Source organism: Misgurnus anguillicaudatus, chromosome 15, assembly GCF_027580225.2.
Source record: "Misgurnus anguillicaudatus chromosome 15, ASM2758022v2, whole genome shotgun sequence".
In the NCBI taxonomy this organism is placed as follows: Eukaryota; Metazoa; Chordata; class Actinopteri; order Cypriniformes; family Cobitidae; genus Misgurnus; species Misgurnus anguillicaudatus.
This window is the reverse complement of record NC_073351.2, coordinates 23,700,082-23,726,814: the sequence shown is the minus strand read 5'-3', so window position 1 is coordinate 23,726,814 and position 26,733 is coordinate 23,700,082. Positions and strand designations below refer to the sequence as shown.

The following is a 26,733-nucleotide window of genomic DNA, read 5'->3' as shown; positions in this document are numbered from 1 at the left end:
GTGATAATAAGCATGAGAAACAAAGTCACATGCCAGTTCCTTTGCCAACTTTATGCTCTTGAGTATTAGAATAAAACACATTTTTAAGAAAAATCTGTTTATGCTCTGTCTTATGAAGATCTGAATTTACAAATATCTGTCACTGATAACCACAAGACATCTATAATGACTCCAAAATGGTTTTGCACACTGATGTCACACTTCATAAATCAAACTTACATTTGCAAAACAAATACAAGTGAAGCAGGCTTTCTTACGCTATCTGTTTTATAAATCTCACTTGGTTTGATATTTGAAGAGCTTAGATCCAAAATCATCAGACATGATTTATTGTAAATGAGCATTTTATTAGGCTATTTTATTTAGGTTTAAAGTTTCAGGACGTAAAAAATCGGATACAGGCAACAAATCTAAATTGGGCATTAACATTAGCAGTGTAAATCCAGCCTTATATGCCTTATTTTCACAAATGTCACTTTAGTCATTTCATTGGAATTTAACAAATTTAATCGTTCGCTGCAAAACCCTCTACTTCTAAATAAGTCTCCAGTCACTCTTTACTGTCCTTTCTGAATAAAGGTATAAGTGTAAAAAATGTGGTAAATACTTAATATTTGGTAAACCCTCTTTTAACCGTGTAAAAAACTTGTGTGTTGTCTTTTATCCAATTCTTCTGAATGGGCTGAGGTCAGGATTTAGCGGATTTGAAGCAAAAGTATTTGATGAACTTATAATGCATGCCGAGAACACTCGGTCAATACCGTTATCTAATTTTTGATGGAGGTGCCATTTAGCAGTTTTACATTTTTCATTTAATCATGCAATGCAAAAAAAAATTTGGCTTGAGAATTCAAATATATTTTGGGGCCATTATAACATTCATACATTTGTTTCACATACCCAAACACAAAATCAAATGTAATTGTGCTTTAGAATACATCTTTATATGCATATTAATTTAATATGCATTACTATATTAATGCACACAAGTCAAACAATGCAGCTGCTCACCCTGTTATAATATCCATAGGTAATGGCGTTGGGCTGGACGCCAGCTTTCTTCATCTCAAAAAGAACCCGAACGGCAAGCACAGGCTGTCCGTACTGTCCACACAGCTGCATCAGAACCCGGTAACAGACCTTCAATGGAGCAGAACCGAACAATTACTTACAAAAGCACGACACCGACAGGAATTTCCACCAGCTAGGTGCAGCACGAACTGTTCTTGCGAATAATCTAAACTGATCGATGTGTATTAGCTGACTCTACCTCATCAGGGGGCTGCAACTTTTTGTCCTGCATGTTTCTCAGCACGTCGTAGGCAGTATGCAGTGCCCGCGCTTTGGAGTGGCACGCGCTGACGTATGAGGGAAGGCAGATGAACCACAGGCCGTGGCAGTGCCGGAGAAGACACTTGGACCACATCTGAGGGATGGAGGAGTAGGTCTTTGCCATCCTCTGTGCTGATTTGATCTCCTATGAAGGGATAAGAGAAAAGATAGGGCTTTAGAAAGGTGTGAGATAAGCAAGATCACGTAGTAGTTTACAGTAGTTATAAAAGACAGACCTGTTGGGAGCGTCTAAAAATGGCAGCTGGGCTGATGGGACTGATGTGTCTCAAAACTGAAGGTGCTGTGGGGATTCTGGGACCATCCTGAAGCTCAAAGAGTCGAACGTTCAGTACTGGAAACCCATTGTAGCTGCATGAAAAGGGAAACATGCAAGATTCTTGTAAAACAATTGTTGGATTTGTTTGCATTATTTAGCAACTACTTAGCAAGAATAGTTAATTAAAGAGATAATTCACCAAAAAATGAAAATAATGTCATTAATGACTCACCCTCATGTCGTTGCAAACTCGTAAGACCTCCGTTCATCTTCAGAACACAGTCTAAGATGCCCTACATTTAGTCCAAGAGCCTGCCGACCCTTCATTCAAAATCCACGTACAGTATACTGTCCATGTCCAGACAGGTAATAAAAACCATCATCAAAGTAGTTCATGTGACATCAGTGGGTCAGTTAGAATGTGTTGAAGTATCGAAAATACATTTTGGTCCAAAAATAACCAAAATTACGACTTTATTCAGCATTGTCTTCTCTTCCGCGTCTGTTCTGAAGCGCATGCGCGAGACTAAAGTGACGTGACTGCAGTGACGCAGATGACATGTTTTTTTCAAAATTACAGCGTGAGTCTCTCTCAGACTGTAAACGAAGACCGGGCGGCGGGCGCACAAAAAAACAAAAACAAAAAAAACTGCTGGGGGCATCAGATAACACGTCAGTCGCGTCGTACTTTAGTCACATGGACTACTTTGATGATGTTTTATTACCTTTCTGGACATGGACGGTATAACATACATAGATTTTCAATGAAGGGTCAACAAGCTCTCGGACTAAATATAAAACATCTTAAACTGTGTTCGAAGATGAACACAGGTCTTACGAGTTTGGTACGACATGAGGGTAAGTCATTAATGACATTTTCATTTTTGGGTGTACTATCCCTTTAACAAATATAGCAAGGCCAGGGGGTGCGTGTTTGACCTCTGTAAACCTGCAAAGCTTCTCTGTAAACCTGCAGACTCTGTGTGGGCTTGCTTTTGACTCTATGCATGGGAAATGTTAACAATCGTAATCTGCAATGTCAAGACACCCCACTGTAACACAATCAAACCAAATCCCAAAATAACACATCCACTTAATGTAATCACATGCTCCCTGTGGAGTATTATTGCTTTTAGGGCGAGTTTCTGTCGATACTGGATCCTTAGAGCTTTATTCAAGATTTTAAGGGGATTATATATGCCATTGCTACAACACTGTGTGTGGTGTCCTGTCGTGTATGCGCTCTATACATTTGTATGCATGGGATTATGTGTTTTACGCCTGCATCTTTTGTCGTAGCTATAGACCATAGATGGCTCCTCTCCTTCAGGCAGTGCTGGCAGCTCCGGCGGGGTGATGTACACCGTGTGCTCACTACGATGAGATTTGTCAAGTTCAATAAGCCTTGTATCCTCAGGCTTCTCGCTGTCAACCTAGAATAAATACGCTATTCATCAGCCACAGACTTTATCTGTGTTCACATATACATACAAATGTGTCCCCTGATGGAGAAAATTTAAAGCTGGTATTAAGATCGTCCACTTTTCACCACATTCACAGGTAGTCGAAAAACGCAATTGACCGGGGTGCTTAGTTTTGTGCACTTTTTATTTTACTTTTCAAGATTATTAGGTTTGTGTGCAAATGAGTCTATTCATCTCATCATCACTGTTCTCACATCTGTACTAAGAAGCTCTAATCCTCCTAGCCTCCATTCAAATCTTCCCATCTGCCACAGATGCACCACAAGTGCGTTGACCTGGACTTAACGCTTAGTGCTGTATTGCTAAAGGGAAGTTAAATAGTCCAGTGCAGTATATAGGCTAGTCAGGGCTTGGAGGAGCCAATGTGCATTTAGCCTCCAGACAAGCCTGTCTATAAACCCTGTAAATGGACCGTAAATGCATCATAAGCCCATGCCACCAAACTGCATTTGAAATTAGGCAAGCTATTGAATAAAGCATGATTTTTTGTATCTATCGATTGAAAATCAGTTTAAGCTGCTGTAAAGCAACCTTGGCAAACATTTTCGGATGATATCTTGTCTAGAGTAAGAGCAACTGAGGACACAAGAAGGTATCTGGGTCAGTGTATGCCTATTTTAACCGAGAACGATGGCACAACAACTGTGGCATTGTTTAGAGCACACCAGGATTTTAGGTACATTTCAAAACACTGTATGAGGTTTGTAACCCTGGTACTAAAATTTTATAGTTTATAACCCATTTTTGTGTGATTTGTCAGCGCATTGTATTTCTGGATAATGGCATACATTGGTTTTGTTTGGGTGTGACATCAAACAATAACCTATTCGCTTTTAGTGGGAAGGGCCATGTCCTTTACTACCCTGTCTGCACAAGACCCATAAACCCAAGCAAGTTTGAATCAACTCAAGCTGTCATTTTCATTACCAACACAATGTTACAGAACCGTCCTCCAAGGTCCTTACATAAGGGAAGGACAAGCCAAAGCAGGATATGTGTGCCTCCTCTGTCTGCAAAATAATTGAGAGTGTGCGGCAAGGGGACGTTCAATTGTCTTTACTGCCTACTGCAGCCTTCTGGGTAATACAGGTGAAAGATGACTACGGTTTCCCTAAACAAGAATAAACTGTCTCGTTCCTGCCTTCTCAGTTCTGTCGGGGCTGATAAAAATGTACTACAAAGGCACAGTAAAGCCGTCCGGGAATAAATTTGTCAGCACTTATAAAACAAGGCAACTTTTATCTTTGCATTGAAAATATCTCCTCAGATCCACATGCAGATGTAGACACTAGATGACAATATGAAGAATATAAAGATGTAAACTGAACGCAGGGCACTGAAGAATGAATTATGCATGCAGAATGGATCTGGAGTTCTGCAGAGACTCTGACCTAAACAACAATATTATTTTAATAATGAAGGCAGACCGCGCGCTCTCCTAAAGCTTTGAGAGGGATTCATTCTGTGTGCGCTCGAAATCACTGCTTTACCACACCCTTGGTAAAAGCCCAAAACAAATCACATTCGAAGGTTTAAAGGGGGGGGTCTAAAGCTATTTCTTGCATTCTGACTTATTAACACTGTTTAAGAGTTGGATTTCTCATGCTATACATAAGCAAAGTGTCAAAAAAAAAACAGTTGGATGTGTGACGGAGAATCTCTCTGTCGAATGCACTTCACCAGGGTAACAATCCGGCTTTATTTTTTGGGGGGCGGATTTCAGTGCAGGAAGTACAGTGGAAGTCCTTATATGGGCACTTTAACTGAAATAGACACACCGTTGTTTGTATGTTGTTGTTTGTGAGGGAAATTTAAACTTGTTTAGCTTTCCAAAGAACCTAGTCTTATGGAAACAATGGATATAGTTTGATTATCTGGGGTAGCAGCGGAGTTGTGCATGTGTGTTTGTTTAAAGGTGCCAAGGAATGCCTTGAAATAATATGTTTCATTGTTTAAGGTATTATGCAGAAAATTTTTTACATGTCCATTTACAACCCTAGGATTTGTCCTTTATTATTCATGACCTTAAAATAGACCATTTAATTTAATGTTGAGCTCTGCTCTGATTGGCTCTGCTCTAATGCTCATGCTAGCAGCTCACACTAGTAAACATGTCGCCTGTTTTCTAGCTGTCTTTTGCATGCAGAGGTTTACATAAGAATGAGGAAACAAACGCGTTTCATGCTCACAATATGTCATTACCATTTACAGAACTCTTATTATTCATACATCAAATACAGTTTTTTATTCTATGGCACCTTTAACATTGGATTTCATTGAAATGGGGCGGTCCCACTCGGGTCATGAGTCACAAGTGGTAAGTAAAACTACATCAAATGTCTGTGTTTTGTTGGCAATCGGCGCACATGTATTGAATCATTAGTTATCCAGAGATAGTGGGATAATATTTTGTGTTTGTTGCTTGCTCGTGACTCGCTCCGCCCGCGGTACGCCTTCAGGAGCTCTGGTTTATTTGGAAATAATCGGTAGAGCTGATCTGTCTTTTTTATAAATCTAAAAAAACTAAAAACTCTTTGGATATATGAAGGATGTAATACTACTCGATAGGTACTTAAAGGGACATTCCACTTTTTTTGAAAATATATGTTCATTTTCCAGCTCCCCTAGATTTAAACATTTGATTCTTTCAGTTTTGAAATCCATTCAGCTGATCTCGGGATCTGGCGCTAGCACTTTTAGCATAGCTTAGCACAATCCATTGAATCTGATTAGACCATTAGCATCGCGGTAAAAAAAAATCGATATTTTTCCTATTTAAAACTTCACTCTTCTGTAGTTACATCGTGACGTAAGACCGACAGAAAATTAAAAGCTGTGATTTTCTAGGCAGACATGGCCAGGAACTACACTCTCAAACTGGCCCAACAATCAGTGACTTCGCTGATGCAACATGTCTGCAGCAGGCGCAGTGATGCCACGCACTGCCCGAAAATAGTCCCCTTGGAATAACTTTCAATGGCATTTTATGTGAGCTTTAAAGCAAAATTTGAATCATTAGATATTTTAAGGTGGCCTTTTCATCTCAGATGATTGGACCCCAAATATATAAAACATTTTTTTATTAAAAATGTAGTAAAATGTGTGTTAAGACTACTAAACATTTGCAAAGCAAAGATAAATGATTCATGTGTTGAACATATCCCTTATCAGAAGTTTAAAGAGACACAGATGAAGGCAGCTTACCTTTCCTCCCTTCTCTGTGCCGTATAACTTTCCAAGAAAAGGCAGAAGTTAAAAAAAGAAAGAAAAGACAGCAGTAAGAAAGTGAGCAGGAAAAATACAGACTGCACAGAAGTAAAGCCATCGAGAGAACAATACTCACAGAAAATTAATTACTCAACATATGAAAGCTCAAGGGATCATAACAGCAAAGCTCATAATGACAACGTTGCCTCTTACTGTTCCCACAAATCATGCAGTCTGTGCTCAATTGAAAGCTCTGTACATTCACATCTTTGCTCCTTTGTTACTTTCAGCTAAGAGTCTGTAGTGTAGTTTAAAATGGTAACTATTGGCAAGTCTGTATTCAGCATAAACAGGGTTTCATTTACTTCTCACTAATGTGAAGGTTATATATAGACCAAAATGTTTGATACCTTGTCAACACAGTCGTCAAAGAAAGCAAGACTCGCGTCCTTATCGCTGACAAAAGAGCACTCTTCGATGAAACGGATAAACATCTGAGTCTTTGTCATGAGGGAGTAAAACTTTTGATGGGATCGGTCACGACTCTTCAAAAAGCCTGTGAAAAACAAACCCAGTATTCAAAATCAAAGTCGTCATGCAGACAGTGAGATAATGTCCATAACAATAAGAAATTATGATTTCAGTAATGAATTATTATTATTATGACTCACTGTCACAGTTGTCCGTTTCAATTAAACATTTAATCAATCAAATTTAGAAAGCATTAGTTGACCACTAGCAACAAGACATGTCCAGAACTACTATCTGTTGTTTCAACAAGTCTTGTGTTCAAAGCTAGTGGATTGTTTTTGCTTATATATATATCCCACAATCCTGTGTGTGCAGCATATGTCTACTGAATATGGTACAGGTCTACTGAAGCGAAATGAGACCTGTACGTTTGTGAGAGAATACGTTACGAAAATGTGACTTAAAGAAAAGTGGTGTAACTGATCACACAAGAACCAATGAGATTTAACTTTATCTACGTAACTCCCACTGGAGTTATTTGGATTAATTTAACGATTGATGTGTGTGATTTTTGAAGCTTCGCCATGCTAAATCCCATTTAAGATATCATAATTGCATTTTAATATAAATTATTTGCTTGTGCTCAACAACAAAGCCATATACAGTACATCTGGGATGGTAGTGATGTTGTGTCATATACATTTGGGATGGACAAATTATGAGAGAATTTTCCTATTTTGGTAAACGATTCCTCTAAGTTTCGAAAACAACCATCATCACTAGTACCAAGTTTCTTGAAGAAGTCTCAGGCAAGTGTTCAAGCTCAGTTACAGAGTCCAACAGTGACTTCAGTGATGATATAAGAGCCTGCAGATGTTTTTTCACAGATTCCATTAATCACTGCAGTTTGTTTGACCTGTCAGAAACGCCTAATTTCCAATGGGACCAAAATTGCCATACCAGATTCAAGCCTGATTTAAGCCAGACTACAGACATGGGGTCAGACTTGAGCATCAGAGCAGTTGCTGAGCTTCAGGAGTCCACTAACAAATCACTGAGGGCTAACAATTCATTGTTTATTTCATTGGATGTTTCTTTACTGATGATGTAAGCTGTCTCTGGCATTCATGCCATTCACTATTGTGAAGTAAATACAAGCAACAATAGCTGTACTTGCACCCACCACATTGTCTTTGTTTTGATACAGAGGGACAGAATTAGGACAAAAAAATTAAGCTATTCTTTATCTTAGAGCAAGATTTAATTTTTTTAAAATTAAACTGAATAAGATTCTTTTTTTTCTAAAAACATAACATAACGTCATTGTGAACTAGCTTTCATACTGGACTTGTAAAAATGACCCAACACAGTTCTGATATGAATTGGTTTGCTTTTCATTATTATTGGTTTTTAGCATGCCATATTTCCTGGTATGCATTACCCAACCAGAACAGACCTGTTGTAGTGTAAATGTCTCACCTTGCAGATCAAACAGTGAACTAGCATCAGTTGCTTTTTCAGAAGGAGCCTGCGTGATGGGCAGCAGGTACGAGCGATAACCCTTTAAGATGGCCGCCATAAAGCGCAAGAAAGCCTCCTGAATTTCCATTTCCAAGGTTTCCAAACTCTTCCCACCACTGCCAGGTTCCCGCTCGGTCATGAAGGTCTCCATCTGGCCTTCCTCGCGCCTCATCTGATAACCTGTGGAAAATTCATGCACAGGTTATGCATGCGAAGCTCACTGCTAATCATATAATTTACAATGCACTTATGACTTAAGTAAAATCAACGTAAAGCAGGCGCATTTTAAATTACAGCCAAGCTGCTTAAGCTTCTCTCCCATTACTTGTGCAAGTTTTGAAGGTCAGCAAAAAGATCAAAGTCTCTGTTAATACAGGTTAGCATCAATGGATATTAAAGCGCTCCCCATAAAATATATGACAACAAAGTCTCTTAGTGCAGAAAGATACATCATTTTTATCACTACTTCCCAGCAAATCATTTATATGTTAGGGCTAGTTCAAAAGATATGCTGAGGTTCATACATACTGTATATGAGATTTTAAATTATTAAAAAACCCTGGATCAAGGGGTAAAACATTAATCAATCCCAGGTTTTAGATAACATGACAGCACACACACACACAAAACATTTCGTGCATTGATCTTCCTCCATCCAGCAATTTGCCCAATCTCTTCAGATCTCAAGGATGACTGAACTCTGAAGCTCTTGCTCGGTCAAGCATTCATAAAACATTGTAAGGTAATAAAAATGATACCATCAGAGTGTAAAATGAACAACACAGGGCCACTTAAGATGATTTATTTTTTGTGCGATGAAATGAACTAATATTGACCTGTAAGGAACTCGGCTAACTCTAAAAATATGAAAAATTATTATACCATGGTGACCCTCCACCCACTAACCTTCATCCAGTTGGTGGTAGAGATTACTAAGGGTGTTGATCAGATGTTTACAGGCTTTTCTTGGCAGCATCTTCCAGGTCAGGGCTCTACGCTCTTCTTTGCTGAAATAAACCACACATGTTTATCATTAAAGAGAGAGAGACAGAGAGCGAGAGAGCAGGAGTAAACACGGAAAGAGAAAAGGAACAGGCCAGAACTTAAAAACAACTGCTTTGGAGTCTTAATAAAGCTTTTACAACCACTGCAAACGTTTAGGCACATACTGGGAGACAAACAAACCGGCAACATGTGTTAAACACATGGTAGAGTACTGGCTGTCCAAACTTCACAACAACATTCTGGAATGGTCATATATCTCTACACTGATCTGCAATACGATAGAGCTCATTAACCGAGTTTTACTTCAAGAATTGTTGATGAAAAAATTGTAGACAGAACAAAACATTACTTTTAGGGTGAAATTGGCATGTATTGTTTCAATAAATGTATCTTACGTAAAAGAGGTAAAACATTTCTCAACTTCTTTAGTAGGTCATGGGTCAGGAGGATGGAAGCTCAGAACTATGTCGAGGTCAAAACAGGTCAAAACTTACTAGGTTATAGTGTTGGTATCCAGATCCACACAGCTTATGTCTGTTGGTGGCTCGTAGAGGTCAAAGTAGCGCGAGTCCACCCCTACAATGAATGGACATGGAGCACTGAGCACATCTGCCAGGGCCAGCGGGCAGAGAGGAATGTATGGGCACGGCCAGTGAAAGGGAAAGATCATCTGTGGGTACAGTACAGGTAAAACAATGTAAAACACTGCAGTGGTGGCAGTTTATGCAGTATTGCATAAAAAGGATATTATTACATGGCTGTCTGAGATACTTTTTAGTGATTGCTCAATTGCAGCATTTTGCCTCATATATCTTTGTGCAATAACTGCTAAACTTTATATGACTGTTCTCGCCTAAACTGCTAGTTATAGATCTCATTTCACCATGGTCTCTTGATTTCATATTAATTTTACTCTTTGACACAGAGTCAGTGCTAAAGATATCAAGGTTATATTTTCACAGAATGTTCTTTATGTAGGATACTTATATGTAGTAAATCACAAAAAATACGTTTATTTTGGGAAAGGCATAGAGGTCGGATTAACCTCTCCTACTTACCGACACCAGGGCCTCTGTAACACTGGTCAGAACAGCTGGACGTAGCGAGTGCACCAAAATCTTGTGTTCAGTGACAGCCAACACCAAAAGTGTTACTGCATTCTTAGGTCCGAGGTTCAACAGCAGTGTAGAGAGCCTTCCACCACTGTGGGCCAAGAAAACACCAATGTAAATAGTAACATACATGCTCAAAAACACAATTAATCAGATGAAATGATTATGTGTATACATGCAACTGATTTAATACACAGTAAACTTGGTCCTGCTGTGTATCACTGTCAGCCTTCAGTGTTCAGCATTCACCTGACATGATCTGTATATCTATTGTGTAACATATTGTGTCTGACGTACCTCAGAGGGAGAGGAGATGAAATGGGCTGGCTCAAAATCAGGCTATCATGTGGGGACAGCTTTAAAAAGCAAGCACAAATACAGAGAGTCACAGAGATAAGACCACCACTGCAACATGTTTGACCAAATGATATCATCTGTGTTTACAATTTCAGGGAAGAGATTAATAAACAAAAAGCATACAACTTACCTGAACCAAGATACGTGGCCTTTGAGATGATGGGAAAGGGACCTTATGCATGAAATGGGAAATATGCCTAAAGGGCAAAAACAAATTCAGAGGAAAAACACATTAAAGCACAAACAGAAATGGGCATATATTCAATAAGACTGAGGCAGTGATTTTTTTTAAAGGACAAAGGTGGCATAAATGTGACCCTGTCTATTAAATACATAGTGTGTCAAATAGTATGCGACCCCATTGACAGTGGGAGGGGGCGGAGTTAACAGACCAAGCCGTCTAACCGACATCATCAGAGAATGATTGCCACAAGAAGTACATTTTTAGATTTTGATTGAAGTTTATGAGGGCACATTTTTTTATTCATGACTTCCATGGACAAATTGTTCATAGACGGTTTCCGCAGTAACAACATAAACAAGCGGCTGTCGTGGTCTGCACGTAACTTCTGGTAAACTCCGCTGAGAGTAAATAACAACAAAGTTCTTTAAACATAGTTTATTTATATAACAAGCAAAAAAACAACACATAGATTACCTAGGAAACCAAAACATTTGTTATTTTCGACGAGGCATTTGTTCAAGAGATCAGTTTAGCAACTAGTCAGACCATTAGAAAAAACGAAAACGGAAGTAAAGTTCGGATCCAGACGTGTATCGCATCAACACAACCAGTCCGATGAAACCGTCTATAATAAACATTGCAATATTTCATTAAAAAATAAGAATGATCAGTTTTGATTTTTTTGGTACTTTAAAGATATCAAGGTTATATTTTCACAGAATGTTTTTATATTATGTTGGATGATTTTATGTAGAAAGCAATACAACTTACTTATACCATTTTGGCTATAACTACTACTACACCTCACACCTACACATATTAGCAAAACCAGTACTCACTTCTCAATAGGCAGAGTATGTGGACCCGAGATGGAGTATCTGTAGAGGAAGGTAAGAAAGCTACGAAACGCCTCGAAGAATGGCCAGTGAGAAAGAAGGCAGATGCTTTTGTTGGTGTGGACGGTCACAGATCCGTCGGACCTGATCCCGTTACCCAGAAGGCCCAGCTGAGACCGCTGCTTGTCAGTCAAATGTTCCTCCGGGTAGGGCTCATAAAACTGAATGGCAGCACCATAAACCTGTCAGAACCAAACATACTCATGTACCCTCAGTAGGAAATACAATACATTTATGTTTTAGACAGAAAAAAAGCACACATAACAGTCAGCAACTACTTTAAAGGCATCACCATTAATATCTGTTTCTAATGCCTTTTCAGATAGATTCAGCAAGAGAGAAAGATAGAGAAAATCAAATCAAAACTATCTCAGCTTAGCATGGTTTTCTTTGAAGTCACAAACCTAAATAAATAAATGCTAAAATACTGCATTGCAGACTTTCTTCAACTGTGAGTTAAAGAGCACAGAAATATAACATTCAGTACCTGAACTGACCCCAACATAGCTCCATCTATACATTATTAAACAGGCCCATTACACATGTTCATCTTTTCTGAATTTTCTTTTCTTGAGGCGCATTATTTGCTTCGGTTTTATTGTTCAGCATGCACCAGCTTCCTGCTACTTTAAATTCTTTGCACACTTCAAAACTAAACAGAAAATCACCCTGTGCTATCGAATTTTACAAGAAAGCTCTCAGAAACTGCGCTGCGGTGATGGCAGAAACTTTGGATGGCAGAATGCACGTGTATTTGTGTGCGTTCGTGCATGTCTGTACCTTTTCTCCAGAGGCGCCGGTCAGGACGAATGTTGAAAAGACAGGGAGGGAATATTTGGTTTGAGAGGGCCAGCACTCGATGGACGCCCCCATTGGCAGACAAAACAGGGGCACAGATTCGGGCAAAGGAAAAGAATCGTAGTCCTCCTCTGGGTATCTGGACAGCAGCCCTGCACACATCATTAAAACCAATTAGGCTGCACAGCCCCGTAAAGCAAACGATTAATACTGATCAGTGTGATACTGATTCCCTATAATGAATTACTTGACTGAGTCCTTCGTATGACAAGCAAATCACAGGCAACAGTTAATGGATGAGTCCGGTACTGCACACGGTGAGTATACAATGAGAACATCAATTATCAGTGTAACTATGACATCATATTGTTTCAGCCACATGAGAGTATCCAATTTCACCCATCCACAGCACTATCCCACTGTAATAAAGACTTTTGCTCTGATGGGCATCTCAATTTTGTTGTCCTCTCCAGCTACAAACCTCACAAGAAAACAAACTACAAATACTGTAGACAGAGATACGATACCTGCTTTGAATGCCAGGGTGTTGGTTTTGGCCAAAGATTTTTTGTAGCACAAGTATACAGAAGACCCCCACTGTGGAAGAAACAAAAATAAATTAAATTAAAAATTTGGATACTTATATAAAATACTGATATCTTTATAACGCCTTGGGGCTATTGTGGTCCCAATCCTACACTTTTTTAAATTATTAATTTGAAAAGTCCAACTGTATGTTGTTTATTGGATGCTTTTGCCAAGCTTTTCAAGGTCAATCTCTGTCTGGGTGCCAGCTAAGTTTCACTGCTAAACAGCATGGTTGGGCTGGTTCACCAGTAAGATAAGCATCAAACTAACACTAACCAGCATAAACCAATATGGGAATTTGTGCTAGTGTAAAACAGACTTAGCGGGATAGTGGGACTGACACGCTCACCATGCTACTGTTGAGATTCTTTTCCACTTTGCAGAAAGCATGCGGTGCCGTCTCTCCCTTGCCGGGGACGATGACACAGATGTCTGTGACAGCCAGCGTGGCATGAGAGTGGATCTCTGAAGCACGCCGATATGTGATGTAGATCCTTTGGGAGGAGGAGCTACTGATATTAGCAGGGCGACCAGAAGGCGTAGTCTGTATAATGTTGCAATCTGGCTTCAATTTCTCCTTCCACTCGTAGAGGACACTGAGAATCATGAACAAAAGATGAAGACAGTGATTTAATAAGCAACAAAAATAAGTGAGCTGTCTGCTGCCAACATAACTGACGCATATCATAGAAACCGTCATTCACATGTACCACGCAAATTCTCTCAGGAAGGATTTGCTTAACTCTTTCACCGCCAGCGTTTTTTTTTTTTTAAAGTTGCCAGCGGCAGCATTTTTTATGATTTTCACAAAAGTTTAATGCCTTCCAGAAAATGTTCTTCTTTTAATATATAAACATACAATATATCAAATGAAAGAACAGACCATCTGCTTTCAAACTAAATATTCTCATCCTACCTTCATTTGTTTTCTTTTTATCACCTCTCAAATATGGGTAGGTTTCTTCAAAAATACAAAATTTTCAGCAAAAAGCTGAGATAATTGCATTTTTGTGAACAACTTTTGATAGAGATCAGATTCAGAACGATGATCAAAACATAAATGGATTTCTTACAGTTTGCTCTTTGGGTTGTTTCCGGGTTTTATAAATTGGGCAAGAGGGCCACCTGGTGGATAAGAGTGGAAATACGGATTGCAAAAAAAAATCGTCATTGGCAGGGAAGTGTTTTCTCTTAAAGGGATAGTTTACCCAAAAACGAAAATAATGTAATTAATGACTCACCCTCATGTCGTTCCAAACTCATCTTCGGAAACACAGTTTAAGATGTTTTAGATTTAGTCCGAGAGCTTGTTGACCCTTCATTGAAAATCTACGTACGGTATACTGTCCATGTCCAGAAAGGTAATAAAAACATCATCAAAGTAGTCATGTGACATCAGTGGGTCAGTTAAAATGTGTTGAAGCATCAAAAATACATTTTGGTCCAAAAACAACAAAAAATACTACTTTATTTAGCATCGTCTTCTCTTTCGCATCTGTTGTGACTAAAGTCACGTGACTGCAGTGACGCGGATGACATCTTATCCTCAGACATGTTTGCAACGTTTTTTTTTTTCAAACTTACAGTGTGTCTCCCTCAGACTGTAAACGAAGCCCAGGTGCACAAAAAAACAAACAAAAAAAACAGCTGGGGCGCACCAGATAACACGTCATCTGTGTCACTGCAATCACATGACTTTAGTCTCGTGCTTCACAACAGACACGGAAGAGAAGACAATGCCGAATAAAGTCGTTTTTTTGTTGTTTTTGGACCAAAATGTATTTTCGATGCTTCAACACATTTCTAACTGACCCACTGATGGTCTAATTATGGACTACTTTGATGATGTTTTTATTACCTTTCTGGACATGGACAGTATACCATACGTAGATTTTCAATGAAGGGTAAACAAGCTCTCGGACTAAATATAAAACATCTTAAACTGTGTTCCAAAGATGAACGGAGGTTTTTCGAGTTTGGAACGACATGAGGGTGAGTCATTAATGACATTATTTTCATTTTTGGGTGAAAAATCCCCTTAATTAACGAGTTAACTTGTCATTGATACGTTTTTTCGTCATTTACGAGTTTCCCCGTCATTGACGAGTTTCCCAACCATTGATGAGTTTCCCCGCCAATGAAGAGTTTCCCCGTCATTGATGTGTTAACTCGTTAAAGAGTTAATGTAGAATGTTGCTAAGCTAAGGATGCTACATTCTTATAAGCGCAAAAAAACCCACATTACAAATATCTAGTATTACTTAATTTGAAATATAATTAAGTATATTGATAACAAACACACCTAGAACTCCATCTTGGAGGCTGCAATGGTTACTTAGCGTGTCCATGATGCCTTACGATGCTAGCTCAATAGGTGTTTGGAATACTGCTATTATGTTAACACATCTTAAGTTTCGATGTCTTACCCTAGATCTGTAAGCGGCGGTTTGTCTCTGCCTCTCCTGTAACAGAGAAAGATCTGTGGCCCCATGAGACTCCCTGCGTTCAGCTCCGCAGAAAGGCCAGAGGGTGTAAATTCAAGGCAGGTATATCCTCGAGGTACCTCCTCTCCAAGAGAACGAATCACCACCGCCACATCCGTGATGGGAGCTTTAAGCTGAGCTCCGTTCCTGTGACTGCCATCCTCGGGGTGGACATCTTCCTCCAGGGGCTTAGAAGAGTCGGTGAGTCCTGCCACCACAAAGTAGTCTGCTACGCGTGGACCTTTTTCCTCCATTTTCTATCATCCCCATAGAGGGAGAACTTGTATATGTTCTGGAAATGTGGAGGGGGGGGTAGAGACCAAAATTAGAAACTGATGGAACAGCCTAAACTAAAGCAATGCTATAAACATCGTTGCTTATTAATGCCAAGTGCTCAAATGTCCTTACAAACATTCTTTACATGTAGAAAATTTCTTGAAAGAAAAACAGAGAGCAAAATATGCAGCACAGTCCAAGGAAATACCAAACATTTTTTTTACTCTGGTGGTTACATTTGATCTAGCATGTGGATTGAAAAGTATATGACACATCCACTTTCACCGACGCAGACAGAGCACAACCTCATGTAGCAAGCTGGACATACGGAAGCAATTACCCGAGCCAGCCAGGGATACAAGTATATTTCTTATTATGCTGTTAAATATAAGTCATACCAAGTTCTTATCTGCTGACTGTACCTATATATATGTGCAGGAATGAAAATGTACTTTTCATTCAAAGATTCAAGGTGGCAAAGGGAATTCCTCTTGCTTGCGTTAATAACACGTTGTCACCATAACACTTTATCACCAAGTCCACTGACATCTTAATTGGAGATTTCTGTGTTTTTTAGAACAAGCCTCAGGCTTTCACAACCAACAGGTTGACACATGTACGGGGATAACATCCTCTGCGTCACTGAGTGACTGATTCTCACAGGATGCCATGAATAGCAGGATGCTCTTGTGCAAAGCTTTTATAATTTCTGTATGCTGCGCAATTATCATAGTGTTTATATCTATACTGTTATTGCAGATGTGTGCAGAAATCACATGTTCATGTCTAAATTTTGACTGAGCCTTTACAGTCATTATTATGAAAGTCATCATTTATTGTACCAACTTTGATGAAACCCAAAAGGAGTTACATGGTCAAAATACGTACCCCAGCTGTCATTAGGGCTGTACCTTTTCAAAAAGTACATCTTTGGACCTAAATAGTGCATATTAGTATCTCAAAGGTATATCTGTCCCTAAAAGTTTGTATTAGGACCTATTTAAAGAGTACTGACCCAGTGACAGTTGGGGTACATTTTTTGGGAAAAAAATCAAAATATCATCAAAATGCCCACATTCTAATATCAAAATGCCCAAATTACTCTTTTTCATAAACTGAATTTGCATGAAACATCTAATCTCACAAATTCATTTTCAAAATAAGACACATTTCATATAGACCTATGTTTTTTAAAGAGCACATATTGTCCGATTCACGTTTTTATATTTCCTTTGGTGTGTAAGTGTGTTACATTTGTAGATGTTAACGATATGCAAAAGGTACAAACCCCAAAGTAAACAATGATGCGAGTTATCGTCTCCAACGTAAATCTCTTTTCTTGGACTACAACAAGCACACAGATCGTAGGCAACAGTTTACTTCCTGAATCCTGCGATTGGTAATGTAGACAAGACCGACATTATCATAATTCCTCCCTCTTCGGACTTACAGCCTGTTAGCAACCAAATCTTTCAAACATGGTAAGGAGCGTCACGTTTCCGGCTGACGTCAGAGGTATTCAGACCAATCACAACGTACAGATTATACTATTATAATGTGTTTTTTAACAATAAACCACGCGAACACGTTGTATTACAGGGCTCCAGACTAACTTTTTTCACTGGGAGCAAAGTAGCCCCCAACTGAAAATTTTAGGGGCACAACCAGAAAATTTAGGGGCACACACCGTAAATCAACATGCTAACCAAATATTCACATTTCTACTAATTTCCACTGTATTACTAATAAATACTTTGATGATAGATGCAGAAAGTACAACGTGCTGTTTCAAATTCAGTGTCACATCACAAAAAAAAAATCAATTTTACTGGTCGCACATGTGCGACTGGATGTAAAATTCAGTGGTACACTCTCAAATTTTGGTGGCAAATTGGTGGCAGTCTGGAGCCCTGTATTATACCAAATACACAAAATAAAGTTTTTTAGTAATGAAATATGTGCTCTTTAACCATTTATATTCTTCTATGGCCATGTGATGGCTTCTCTATGCACCCTCACAAAGAATTGGTGCATGACACCCCTGTTTTCACCATCTGTAAGGCATTTGGTAGCTTTCAGCTGTATAGCGAATGGCTTATCTGAGCTTTACAGTAACATTACGGATGGAAGAGTCACGGGACACGGCTTAAGGGCTCAGGAAATGAAACTGACCTGCTAACCAGCCCTTTGTCCTGACTACATATTGAAGTGAAGAAGTGAAGAGGCTGTTTTAAGGAACCGATGATGCTGTTGGTGATGGTGTTCAACAGGAAGTTGCCAAATATAGCAAACATAGAAAATGACGACCAAAAAGTGGACAGATTCAATGATCCCAGTTCGATGCAGAGAATTAATACAAAGTGTTAAACCCTAATCCTCCTCATCCTCATTAAACCTATGGGTAGGAGGAGGGGTCGGTACTCTCTCTTACCTTTCTCCAGCAGTAAGAAATAGTCTATAATGCATACTTTCTTTGTTTTTATATAAGAAAAAATATCTGAGGTGCATTACAGTATAGTGCATTAAGACTCTATGTTTTATTAGTGCTGGCAATCCCTGGGATTCAAACCCACAACCTTGGTGAAATGTAGGAAAGCTTTAGAAATTGTCAAATGAGTCGGCTTGCAATCAAACATCACAAGATCTATCACACCTGTACAATTTTAAACAGACACAGAAAGTCGATCACACAGAGAGAAAATAAAACAGCTGTGTCACTACATACATGACAGATTTAGGATTACATATTGACATAATCTCTCGCTCCAACAACCCAACATACGCCGAAGCTCGCTCTACCCACTCCACTATCAGCAGAGGGAAATTATAATCCTCACCATGGCAACCATGAAGAAAAGCTGGCTATATTAATCATTTGTCTTATAATGTAAGGGGGGCAGTAAAACACTTACACAAAACTAATACAATTGAATCATGCATGATTACATGACTACATACGACAACTGTGTCGGGAAAGAAAACGTATCCTAAATTTCAAAACTGCAGAAAATTATACTGTTATTGCAGAAATGGGGATTTTGATGCAATTATAGACATTCTTGCACTGACTCAACACTTTTCAAACAAGTGCTAGGAAGTCAGTGCCTTATTGAGAAACACCGTGGTAACGTCAATAAGAGATTCAGAAACGACCGGAAGTGTGTCGGCAATGACTCTTTCATCAAAAATCAGCGTGGGTCCTACGCAGAAGAAATCTTGGCATGAAGAATCTAAGAATAAAATAGCATTCTCTGTCTGAGCCATCAGGCTGCCTAGAGAGAAATGAGGAACTTCTCAGATCCTAAATCTCAGACAACCTACGCATCATTTCTAAGACTTCGTATTTATAATAGTTCCCTTTTGCAGTTTATATGACGGGATATTTTCCGTAATTATGACACAACAAAACAATGAAAAAGGAATAGACTCATACAAGTCAACACTACATTAAAATTACTCAACAGCTGAGAAATTCATGTGGGTGTGCATGCATACATGACACAGAGCTGTTAACCACCAATGATGCCCAGTGCCCTGTGATGTGGGTGGGCCCACTAAGGTCCTCTATGGTCCCGTTAACATCTGGTTTTAATTGTCGGGAGATCTGATCTCATTCTCAAGCAGTCAGTCGAAATCTTAAAGGAATAGTCTACTCATTTTCAATATTAAAATATGTTGTTACCTTAACTAAGAATTGTTGATACATCCCTCTATCATCTGTGTGCGTGCACGTAAGTGCTGGAGCGCGCTGCGACGCTTCGATAGCATTTAGCTTAGCCCCATTCATTCAATTGTACCATTTAGAGATAAAGTTAGAAGTGACCAGGAATAGTCTACTCATTTTCAATATTAAAAGATGTTATTACCTTAACTAAGAATTGTTGATGCATCCCTCTGTCATCTGTGTGCGTGCACGTGGGCGCTGGAGCGCGCTGCGACGCTTTGATGGCATTTGGCTTGGCCCCATTCATTCAATGGTGCCATTTAGAGATGGGGTTGGGGGTGACCAAACACATCAGCGTTTTTCCTATTTGAGACGAGTGGTTGTGCAGGCAAGTTTGGTGGTACGGAATGGAGCGTGGCGCTTTTCTGGGCGGATTTGGGGGAGGAACTATGTTTTGTGGCGTAACGGCACTTTTGGGAGTACTTTGAATCGCCTGAAAAGTCCGCTCCCCTTCTCACTCTCATAATGGGAGATGGAGGGTGTTACTGCGCCGAGTCGAAGTACTCCCAAAAGTGCTATTACGCCATAAAATATAGTTCCTCTTTTAAATCCGCTTAGAAAAGCGCTACGTTTTATTTTGTACCACCAAACTTGCTTGTATAACTACTCGTCTTAAATAGGAAAAACGTTGATGTGTTTGGTCACTTCTAACTTTATCTCTTAATGGTACAATTGAATGAATGGGGCTAAGCTAAATGCTATCAAAGCGTCGCAGCGCGCTCCGGCGTTTGCGTGCGCGCACGCAGATGATGGAGGGATGATTCAACGGTTCTTGGTTGGGGTGATGACATATTTTGATGTTGAAAATTAGTAGACTATTCCTTTAAAATCGGTGATCACTAGTAATCGTTTAAATGGGAGGGTCATTGAATTCATAAATGCATACATCACTTACTGCATTATTTGCATGTACTCATTTAACAGAAGCTTTTAACTAAGAAAATTATTTGTATCACCATATTGCATATTAAAGATATTCTGTCCAAAAAAAATAAATGTATTTATTTTCTAGTGTTACTTTAAAAGCTTAACACAGTAAACTAAACCCTATTTTAGGGATCCAGGCGTAAATACCAGGTTTAGACAGGCTCTATGGTACAGTTTTACAATTCACCCAAGGAAGACAGTACCCATGCCTAAAGATGCTGTCCTACATTTTACTAGCATTGAAAAAGTGGCTTGTTTTGACGTTATATAAAACCCTGAATAAATCCATCAAAGACGAAGATTTACATTGTGCTTCGGCACAGAGGGCAGCTCCTTTCTTTAGTAAGACAAATCTTTCAAACAAAAACCCTTTTGCACAACAAAGCATTATCCTAATTTTACCCGAGTGCTGATGCAGGAGACCTGCTTACATCTGTTAAGATGATAAACCTTGCCTTTTTTTGCCAACCTGTGGGGTGCTGGAGCCAGAGGATAAGCCTGTTTAACAGCCTGCCCGTAACAATGAGCATGATCTCATCCAGCTGTGTTAGAGCAGTCTCCATGGACCAAGAGTCTCCTGATATTGCATAGTCCCGGGACATTAGGGAGGCCAGGAGGAAAACACAAGTAGGGGAACTAATGCAGCACATTTGGCCAAGCATCTGGTCCTGCTAAGACACAGGGGCGGACATTTGATTCCTTTGCACCATGGCGAGAGACAAGCAGACATCTGCATACTTTGGATAGGAGGAGGCAGCCTATTTCTCTGTGGAAATGTTTTGTCGGTGAAACTTCCCGGAGGAGGTACAGGGCTTTTTCCCCAATGTAAAGTGCCCTGAGTTTGAAGACTTCAAAACAATTTCTCTTCAAAGCAAGGATGCCACACAAGCACAGTTCGTGTTGATAAAAAGATGAAAACAACTCAAACGTTTTTGACCAACGTGTCAATGACTCAAAAGACTGTTACTGTACATGAGTCATTTACTGTAAACCTATGATACAAAGGTAAACTCAATGTAATCTGAATACAAGGGGATTTGAAATAGTGGGTTAAAAACATGCCTTGGCAGAAAGACAGGTCTTAAATGACAAAATACTGTAATATAACCCACTATTGCAAATTACACTTGAATTCACATTAAAATAACAAACAACTCCAAGGGCATGGTTAAATCAATAGGCTACATAATGGGTGATTTGAGTGATCTGCTTTTGTTCTCAAATATCTATAATTGCTCAGTCAGGTAGGGGTTCAATTATATCAGATATAGATATAAACAAACAAACAGGAGCGCGACTGACAGTTAACAGTCAACTCAACAGTTGAATTATTAGTGTGACTAAAAGATGACATTGCAACAAGATACCGTAGGCAGGGCTGGGTCCGTCTTAAAATAAGTCATAAATCATTAGATCCATTGTATTTAATCTTGACGCCATTTACCCTTAATTTTATGAATTTACATATTAATATTAATAAGGTATTTTAAATACGCTTTGCCGATGATAATCACATGCTACGTAAATACACGCGCGCAATCAAAACAAGCTCACAATTACCGACGCGTGATGACAGCGCTTGCCTGTCAATCCTAAAAAATGCATTTATATGAAATAAATCGATTTAAAAACCACAACATGTATTGTTTTATAACCAGGTAAATCATAAAAGGTTCACAAAGGCTTGTTTACCCAAACGTAGCTATTAAAAATATATTAGACACTCACTGTTTCAGGAGCACGACGATGCGGCGGGCACGCTCATTGAAACGCGCCGTTATTCTGATTAATGAAGATAATTATTCACGGGACAGAAAAAGCCTTATGTATTTTCATCCATTTTCATCAGAAAAATAAATTATTACTCCATATAATCAGCGCACGATCTGAGAGGGCTATGCCTCACCTCTTTACGCTTTCAGAGATGCTCTCGCCTCAAGAGACGCGCAGGCGCTTATCAAAACCTGCCACATGAACACGTGACTGCCAGCAAAATGTGACGTCACACGAACATTCCGGGGATCGTCGGGGATTTATTATGGGGGCGTCCCGACAGAAAGTCCATATAAAGTCACTGGTGCTTGATGTGATAGACATGATCTATCTATCTATCTATCTATCTATCTATCTATCTATCTATCTATCTATCTATCTATCTATCTATCTATCTATCTATCTATCTATCTATCTATCTATCTATCTATCTATCTATCTATCTATCTATCTATCTATCCCTCTGTTTAAAGCCGTTTCTTATTTCACTGGAAGAATTTGTTTCCATATGTCTTTCTAGCCCTGCATAACCTGCACAGCTTGCACAAATCATACATGTTCCCACACACCTGCATGTTAAAGATGTTTGAGAATTGAAATGCAGTAATTTTGTAGCTGTTCAATAGCATTAGGTGGTCTTGATGAGAGTGAATGGCTCCTATTTTCAGCTAAATTTTTGCTAGAACATCTCAGCTTGTGATCAAGACAATGTGCATCATCCGAAAATGTTAAGTCACTTCCAAGATTTGGAAATGTATATATTTTATTGCAAAAAACATATGCAGTCCCAGTTTATGAAACACCTGTGGGGGTTAATGTGTTATAATATAGGTGTTTTACAGGGTTCAGGGATCAGCTGCTAAAAACCTTCAAAGTGTTTCAGGTTTCTTCATCAAGAAAGCACCTACAAGCCTTCGTGCTTTAGGTGAACGATTTAATGAAACAGTTTAAGTAGATGATAGCTGGCCACCCAGCTGGCTCTGCCACCAATAAACATCATAAGGATTAGGACATCCACCATCCCTTCATTTTGTAGTCCTATGTCTCTATGGTTTCACATGCTGGCCACCCAGATGGCAGGGCTCAGGTTTCAGTCCTAGTTTGTAGCCATCTTAGCAAAAGCCAAGTATCTGAAACTTCTTTGCCTGCCTTGTGATCATTGTCAAGGAGTCTGTTTAATCTAAAGTGTGCACTACAGCATACAGATCTCCACCAACCATAAAGACAATTTCCTCTGTAGTCTGCCTATAAAATTACTGTTGATTTGATGCTAGTTGTATACAGCACTTTTAAAACTGCAGGATGGTTCTCGGACCTCTTCTATACTTCTCCTTTAGCTATAATGTATAATTTTGTTTGGCAATTATGTTAGCTAGACTGTAAACAGAGAATATACACATCCCACCCGATGGCACTCCATCATCTTGATGTATTGAATAAAGGTTTATCTAGTAGAAGCCCTGGGAGATACAGCCTATACTGCTCTCGTGCATTCAAAATGTCTGCTCTTGCTTTTTTATTTCTATTTTACTGTCATCTTTATGTTTTTGCTCTTTTTATGTGTTCTTTTTTATACAACTTTTACCCCAGTGATCTCTCTTTAACTGCACTGTGGTGCCAGCAATGTTACTTTCTTTCACCATTGTATTATATTTATTTGAAAGGACAAATAAGTGCAAATTTTGAACTTCTTTTGTTATACAGTGGCAGGCTAAAACAGTTGCACATGTTTGTGAACATGTTGGTGAACATAAATCACAATTATAGACAAACACTTTCTGACTACTGTACAGGCAGATGTACGTTTAACATTAAATAATTATTCAAGTAATTATTCGCAAAGTTATTGATGTCCTTAAAAGCTAATTGGAGTCAGATGTATTGATTAAGAGATAGACTAGAAGTGTGGGGAATTTAGGGAATGATGAATTAAATGTTAAAAGGCATTTAGAAAGATAATGCCAGGGCAGCAGTCCAGGATCTTAAGCTTAGAAAAGTTTGGTTAATGCAACAAGACAAAGACCCAAAGTAAAGGTAAATAAACTAAAAATGGATTTGGGTCAATTCAGTCAGATTGTTTATATACAGTATATTCATCACTTTGGATAAAGATAAGACCACATCATACACAAATGTGTTGAGTCAAAAAAGGATAAATCCGGCCGGTTGTTTTGTAATTTAACCTAAGGAAAACCCCTCAAATTTTTTGCAGGTAACATTTGCCTATGAGTCAGCAACTAGCACTGGCAGAGCCTCTGTATATACATTTATTTCAAAAGTGCAGTTCTGTGGCTAGTTGCATCTTAAAGGTTAGTCATCTCTTTTTGTCTTCATAACTATTTTGTTTATATAAAAAGGTCACTTTGGAGCATTTCTCAGATCAGAAATTAGTTTTTCAAAACACTTTGTTCAACCTGCACATCTTCAAGACAGTTGTGCACAACATATAAGCAAATTAACATTGTTTTGGACAAATTTCAAATGCTTTGATACGCTCATGCAGATGATTATATACAATTGTGTGCTGTTTGCTACATTTGCAATTGCTTATGTAATTATCATCAATAGTCAATAGTAATTCATAGCTTAAATCATGACATGCAAAATTGTTGACCTTTGTGTCATAATCTGTTACTGTAAGCATGTTTTCCATAGGTTTTTTAGTCTTTTGTAAATGTGAAATAAACTGATAAATTGCTATCAGGTAAATCTTGCAATTTTGAGTTAAAATTTTACATTTCTTACAGTGAACCTTTCTAATTTTGTAATTTTTTATTTGTACTGTAAAATATGCTTTTTTTTCAAAATCACATCGTGTGTAATTTGTTAACAGAAAGAAAAGGAACATTTGAATTCATCCACAGTTTACATCAGAAAATACTGACACATATAATTGTGTACACAATTGTTATATTGACAACATGGCTAAACATTTTACAGTAACTGTCATATTCATGAACAATGACACAAGGACTTGTCTTTTTGATGGCATTGACATGTTCGCTGATATAAAAATTGCTTTTGAGAGATAAACTAATGATTTTGAACAAGTTATAGGATTTTGCAGAACATCTATGATGTTGAACAGTTTGTACGAATTGTTCTGAGAAATGCACTTATTAGTTTGCACATTTTAAACATGTGACTGAGAAAAACTAAATCCAAATAGTAAGACTAAGCCTAACTATTAGCCCTAGTTAGTCAGCCTCGTTCTTAAGACACAGTCAACTTCATGGCAATGTTTGTGCAACCGGCCACTGGTTTGTGCACTGGTCTTCAGTTTTCTGAAGAGTGCATGGAAGGTTCAACAGGGCTTAAGCATATCTGGTGGGGCTGTGACAAAATAGTTACCAAAACATTCATAGTACTACACAGAAGAGAAGGTCACGGTATTACCAGGAAATGCATATGGTTATGTCTGAGTCACAGGTCTTAAACAGTTTTTGGTTGCTAGGTTGTGTAACCAAATATGAAGTGTTATTTGTTTGTTGTTATGATGTGCTATTGGTATTTAATAGTAGGAGAAAATTATTTTGGTGACATCAAAACATTAGGACGTTTTCATGTTTTTAAAATCAATCAGTCACTTACTCCAAATAAAAACCTTTATATTAAATATGAGATAAAGAGTGCATCATCATGTTTCATCAGATTAAAGTTTTCTATGCTATGGAATCACTGATTACGTACATTGCAGAAACGTCAACAAACGAGACCCTTTGTGTGCCAGAACCACAGACTGCATAAAAATAGACCAAAGCACACACAATGCTGCCCTCTACTGATCAAGTTAATGGATAGAATATTAACCGATCGTTAACTTCATAAGGACAAAACGTTTACTCAGTTTAATTTTTTTGCAAAATTATAAACTAAGAATACAAAAATTTCACCTTGGTTGTATATCACAATCTTGTTGATTAACTGCATTTTTAATTCAAGCCTAAAAGTTATTATCATATTTATGAGCTGTCGTCCTTTTACAGACATAGACATAAAAAAGCTGGGATGTCATAAAAGGGTCACGCATGTTAAACCTGTTTAATAACTTTTTTTTACAATCTATGATCATCACCTGTTTAAAGTGAAAGAAAATCAGGTTCCACCGAGATTTGAACTCGGATCGCTGGATTCAGAGTCCAGAGTGCTAACCATTACACCATGGAACCACCCCGTCATGAATAATGGAAATAACTGTATGTTAAAAGTACGGTATGGGATAATGTATGTTATGTTATATTGCATTTTGTGATTTTGTTCATTACCTGCTTATTTCTTTTAAATTATTTATCACCAATAAATTTAAGAATTGTCTTTC

The 26,733-nt window shown here is 38.5% G+C and overlaps 1 protein-coding gene and 1 non-coding gene across 4 annotated transcripts in view; both read right to left on the bottom strand.

The window, feature by feature from the left end:
- Nucleotides 1–22,600, bottom strand: part of dennd4a (DENN/MADD domain containing 4A) — a 38,787-nt gene extending 16,187 nt beyond the window's left edge. For 2 of the 3 annotated variants that reach the window (XR_012357726.1, XM_073853617.1), the window contains exons 1-18: nucleotides 22,371–22,600; nucleotides 15,659–16,007; nucleotides 13,582–13,828; nucleotides 13,172–13,241; nucleotides 12,627–12,796; nucleotides 11,790–12,028; nucleotides 10,897–10,963; nucleotides 10,707–10,765; nucleotides 10,356–10,500; nucleotides 9,792–9,967; nucleotides 9,199–9,299; nucleotides 8,251–8,472; nucleotides 6,711–6,856; nucleotides 6,298–6,324; nucleotides 2,911–3,042; nucleotides 1,569–1,703; nucleotides 1,271–1,477; nucleotides 1,012–1,140 (exon numbers count right to left, since the gene is read on the bottom strand). Coding sequence is in view for 2 of the 3 variants with exons in the window: in XM_073853617.1 (XP_073709718.1) it covers nucleotides 1,012–1,140; nucleotides 1,271–1,477; nucleotides 1,569–1,703; nucleotides 2,911–3,042; nucleotides 6,298–6,324; nucleotides 6,711–6,856; nucleotides 8,251–8,472; nucleotides 9,199–9,299; nucleotides 9,792–9,967; nucleotides 10,356–10,500; nucleotides 10,707–10,765; nucleotides 10,897–10,963; nucleotides 11,790–12,028; nucleotides 12,627–12,796; nucleotides 13,172–13,241; nucleotides 13,582–13,828; nucleotides 15,659–15,969 (2,583 nt within the window). In the remaining variant the exon portion in view is untranslated. The remainder of the gene's footprint in view (nucleotides 1–1,011; nucleotides 1,141–1,270; nucleotides 1,478–1,568; nucleotides 1,704–2,910; nucleotides 3,043–6,297; nucleotides 6,325–6,710; nucleotides 6,857–8,250; nucleotides 8,473–9,198; nucleotides 9,300–9,791; nucleotides 9,968–10,355; nucleotides 10,501–10,706; nucleotides 10,766–10,896; nucleotides 10,964–11,789; nucleotides 12,029–12,626; nucleotides 12,797–13,171; nucleotides 13,242–13,581; nucleotides 13,829–15,658; nucleotides 16,008–22,370) is intronic. The other variant, XM_073853618.1, reaches the window with a different exon arrangement.
- A 3,912-nt stretch (nucleotides 22,601–26,512) lies between these two features.
- trnaq-cug (transfer RNA glutamine (anticodon CUG)) lies at nucleotides 26,513–26,584 on the bottom strand. The gene has a single exon. It is a non-coding gene; the product is annotated as a tRNA-Gln (tRNA).
- Nucleotides 26,585–26,733: the final 149 nt, after the last annotated feature.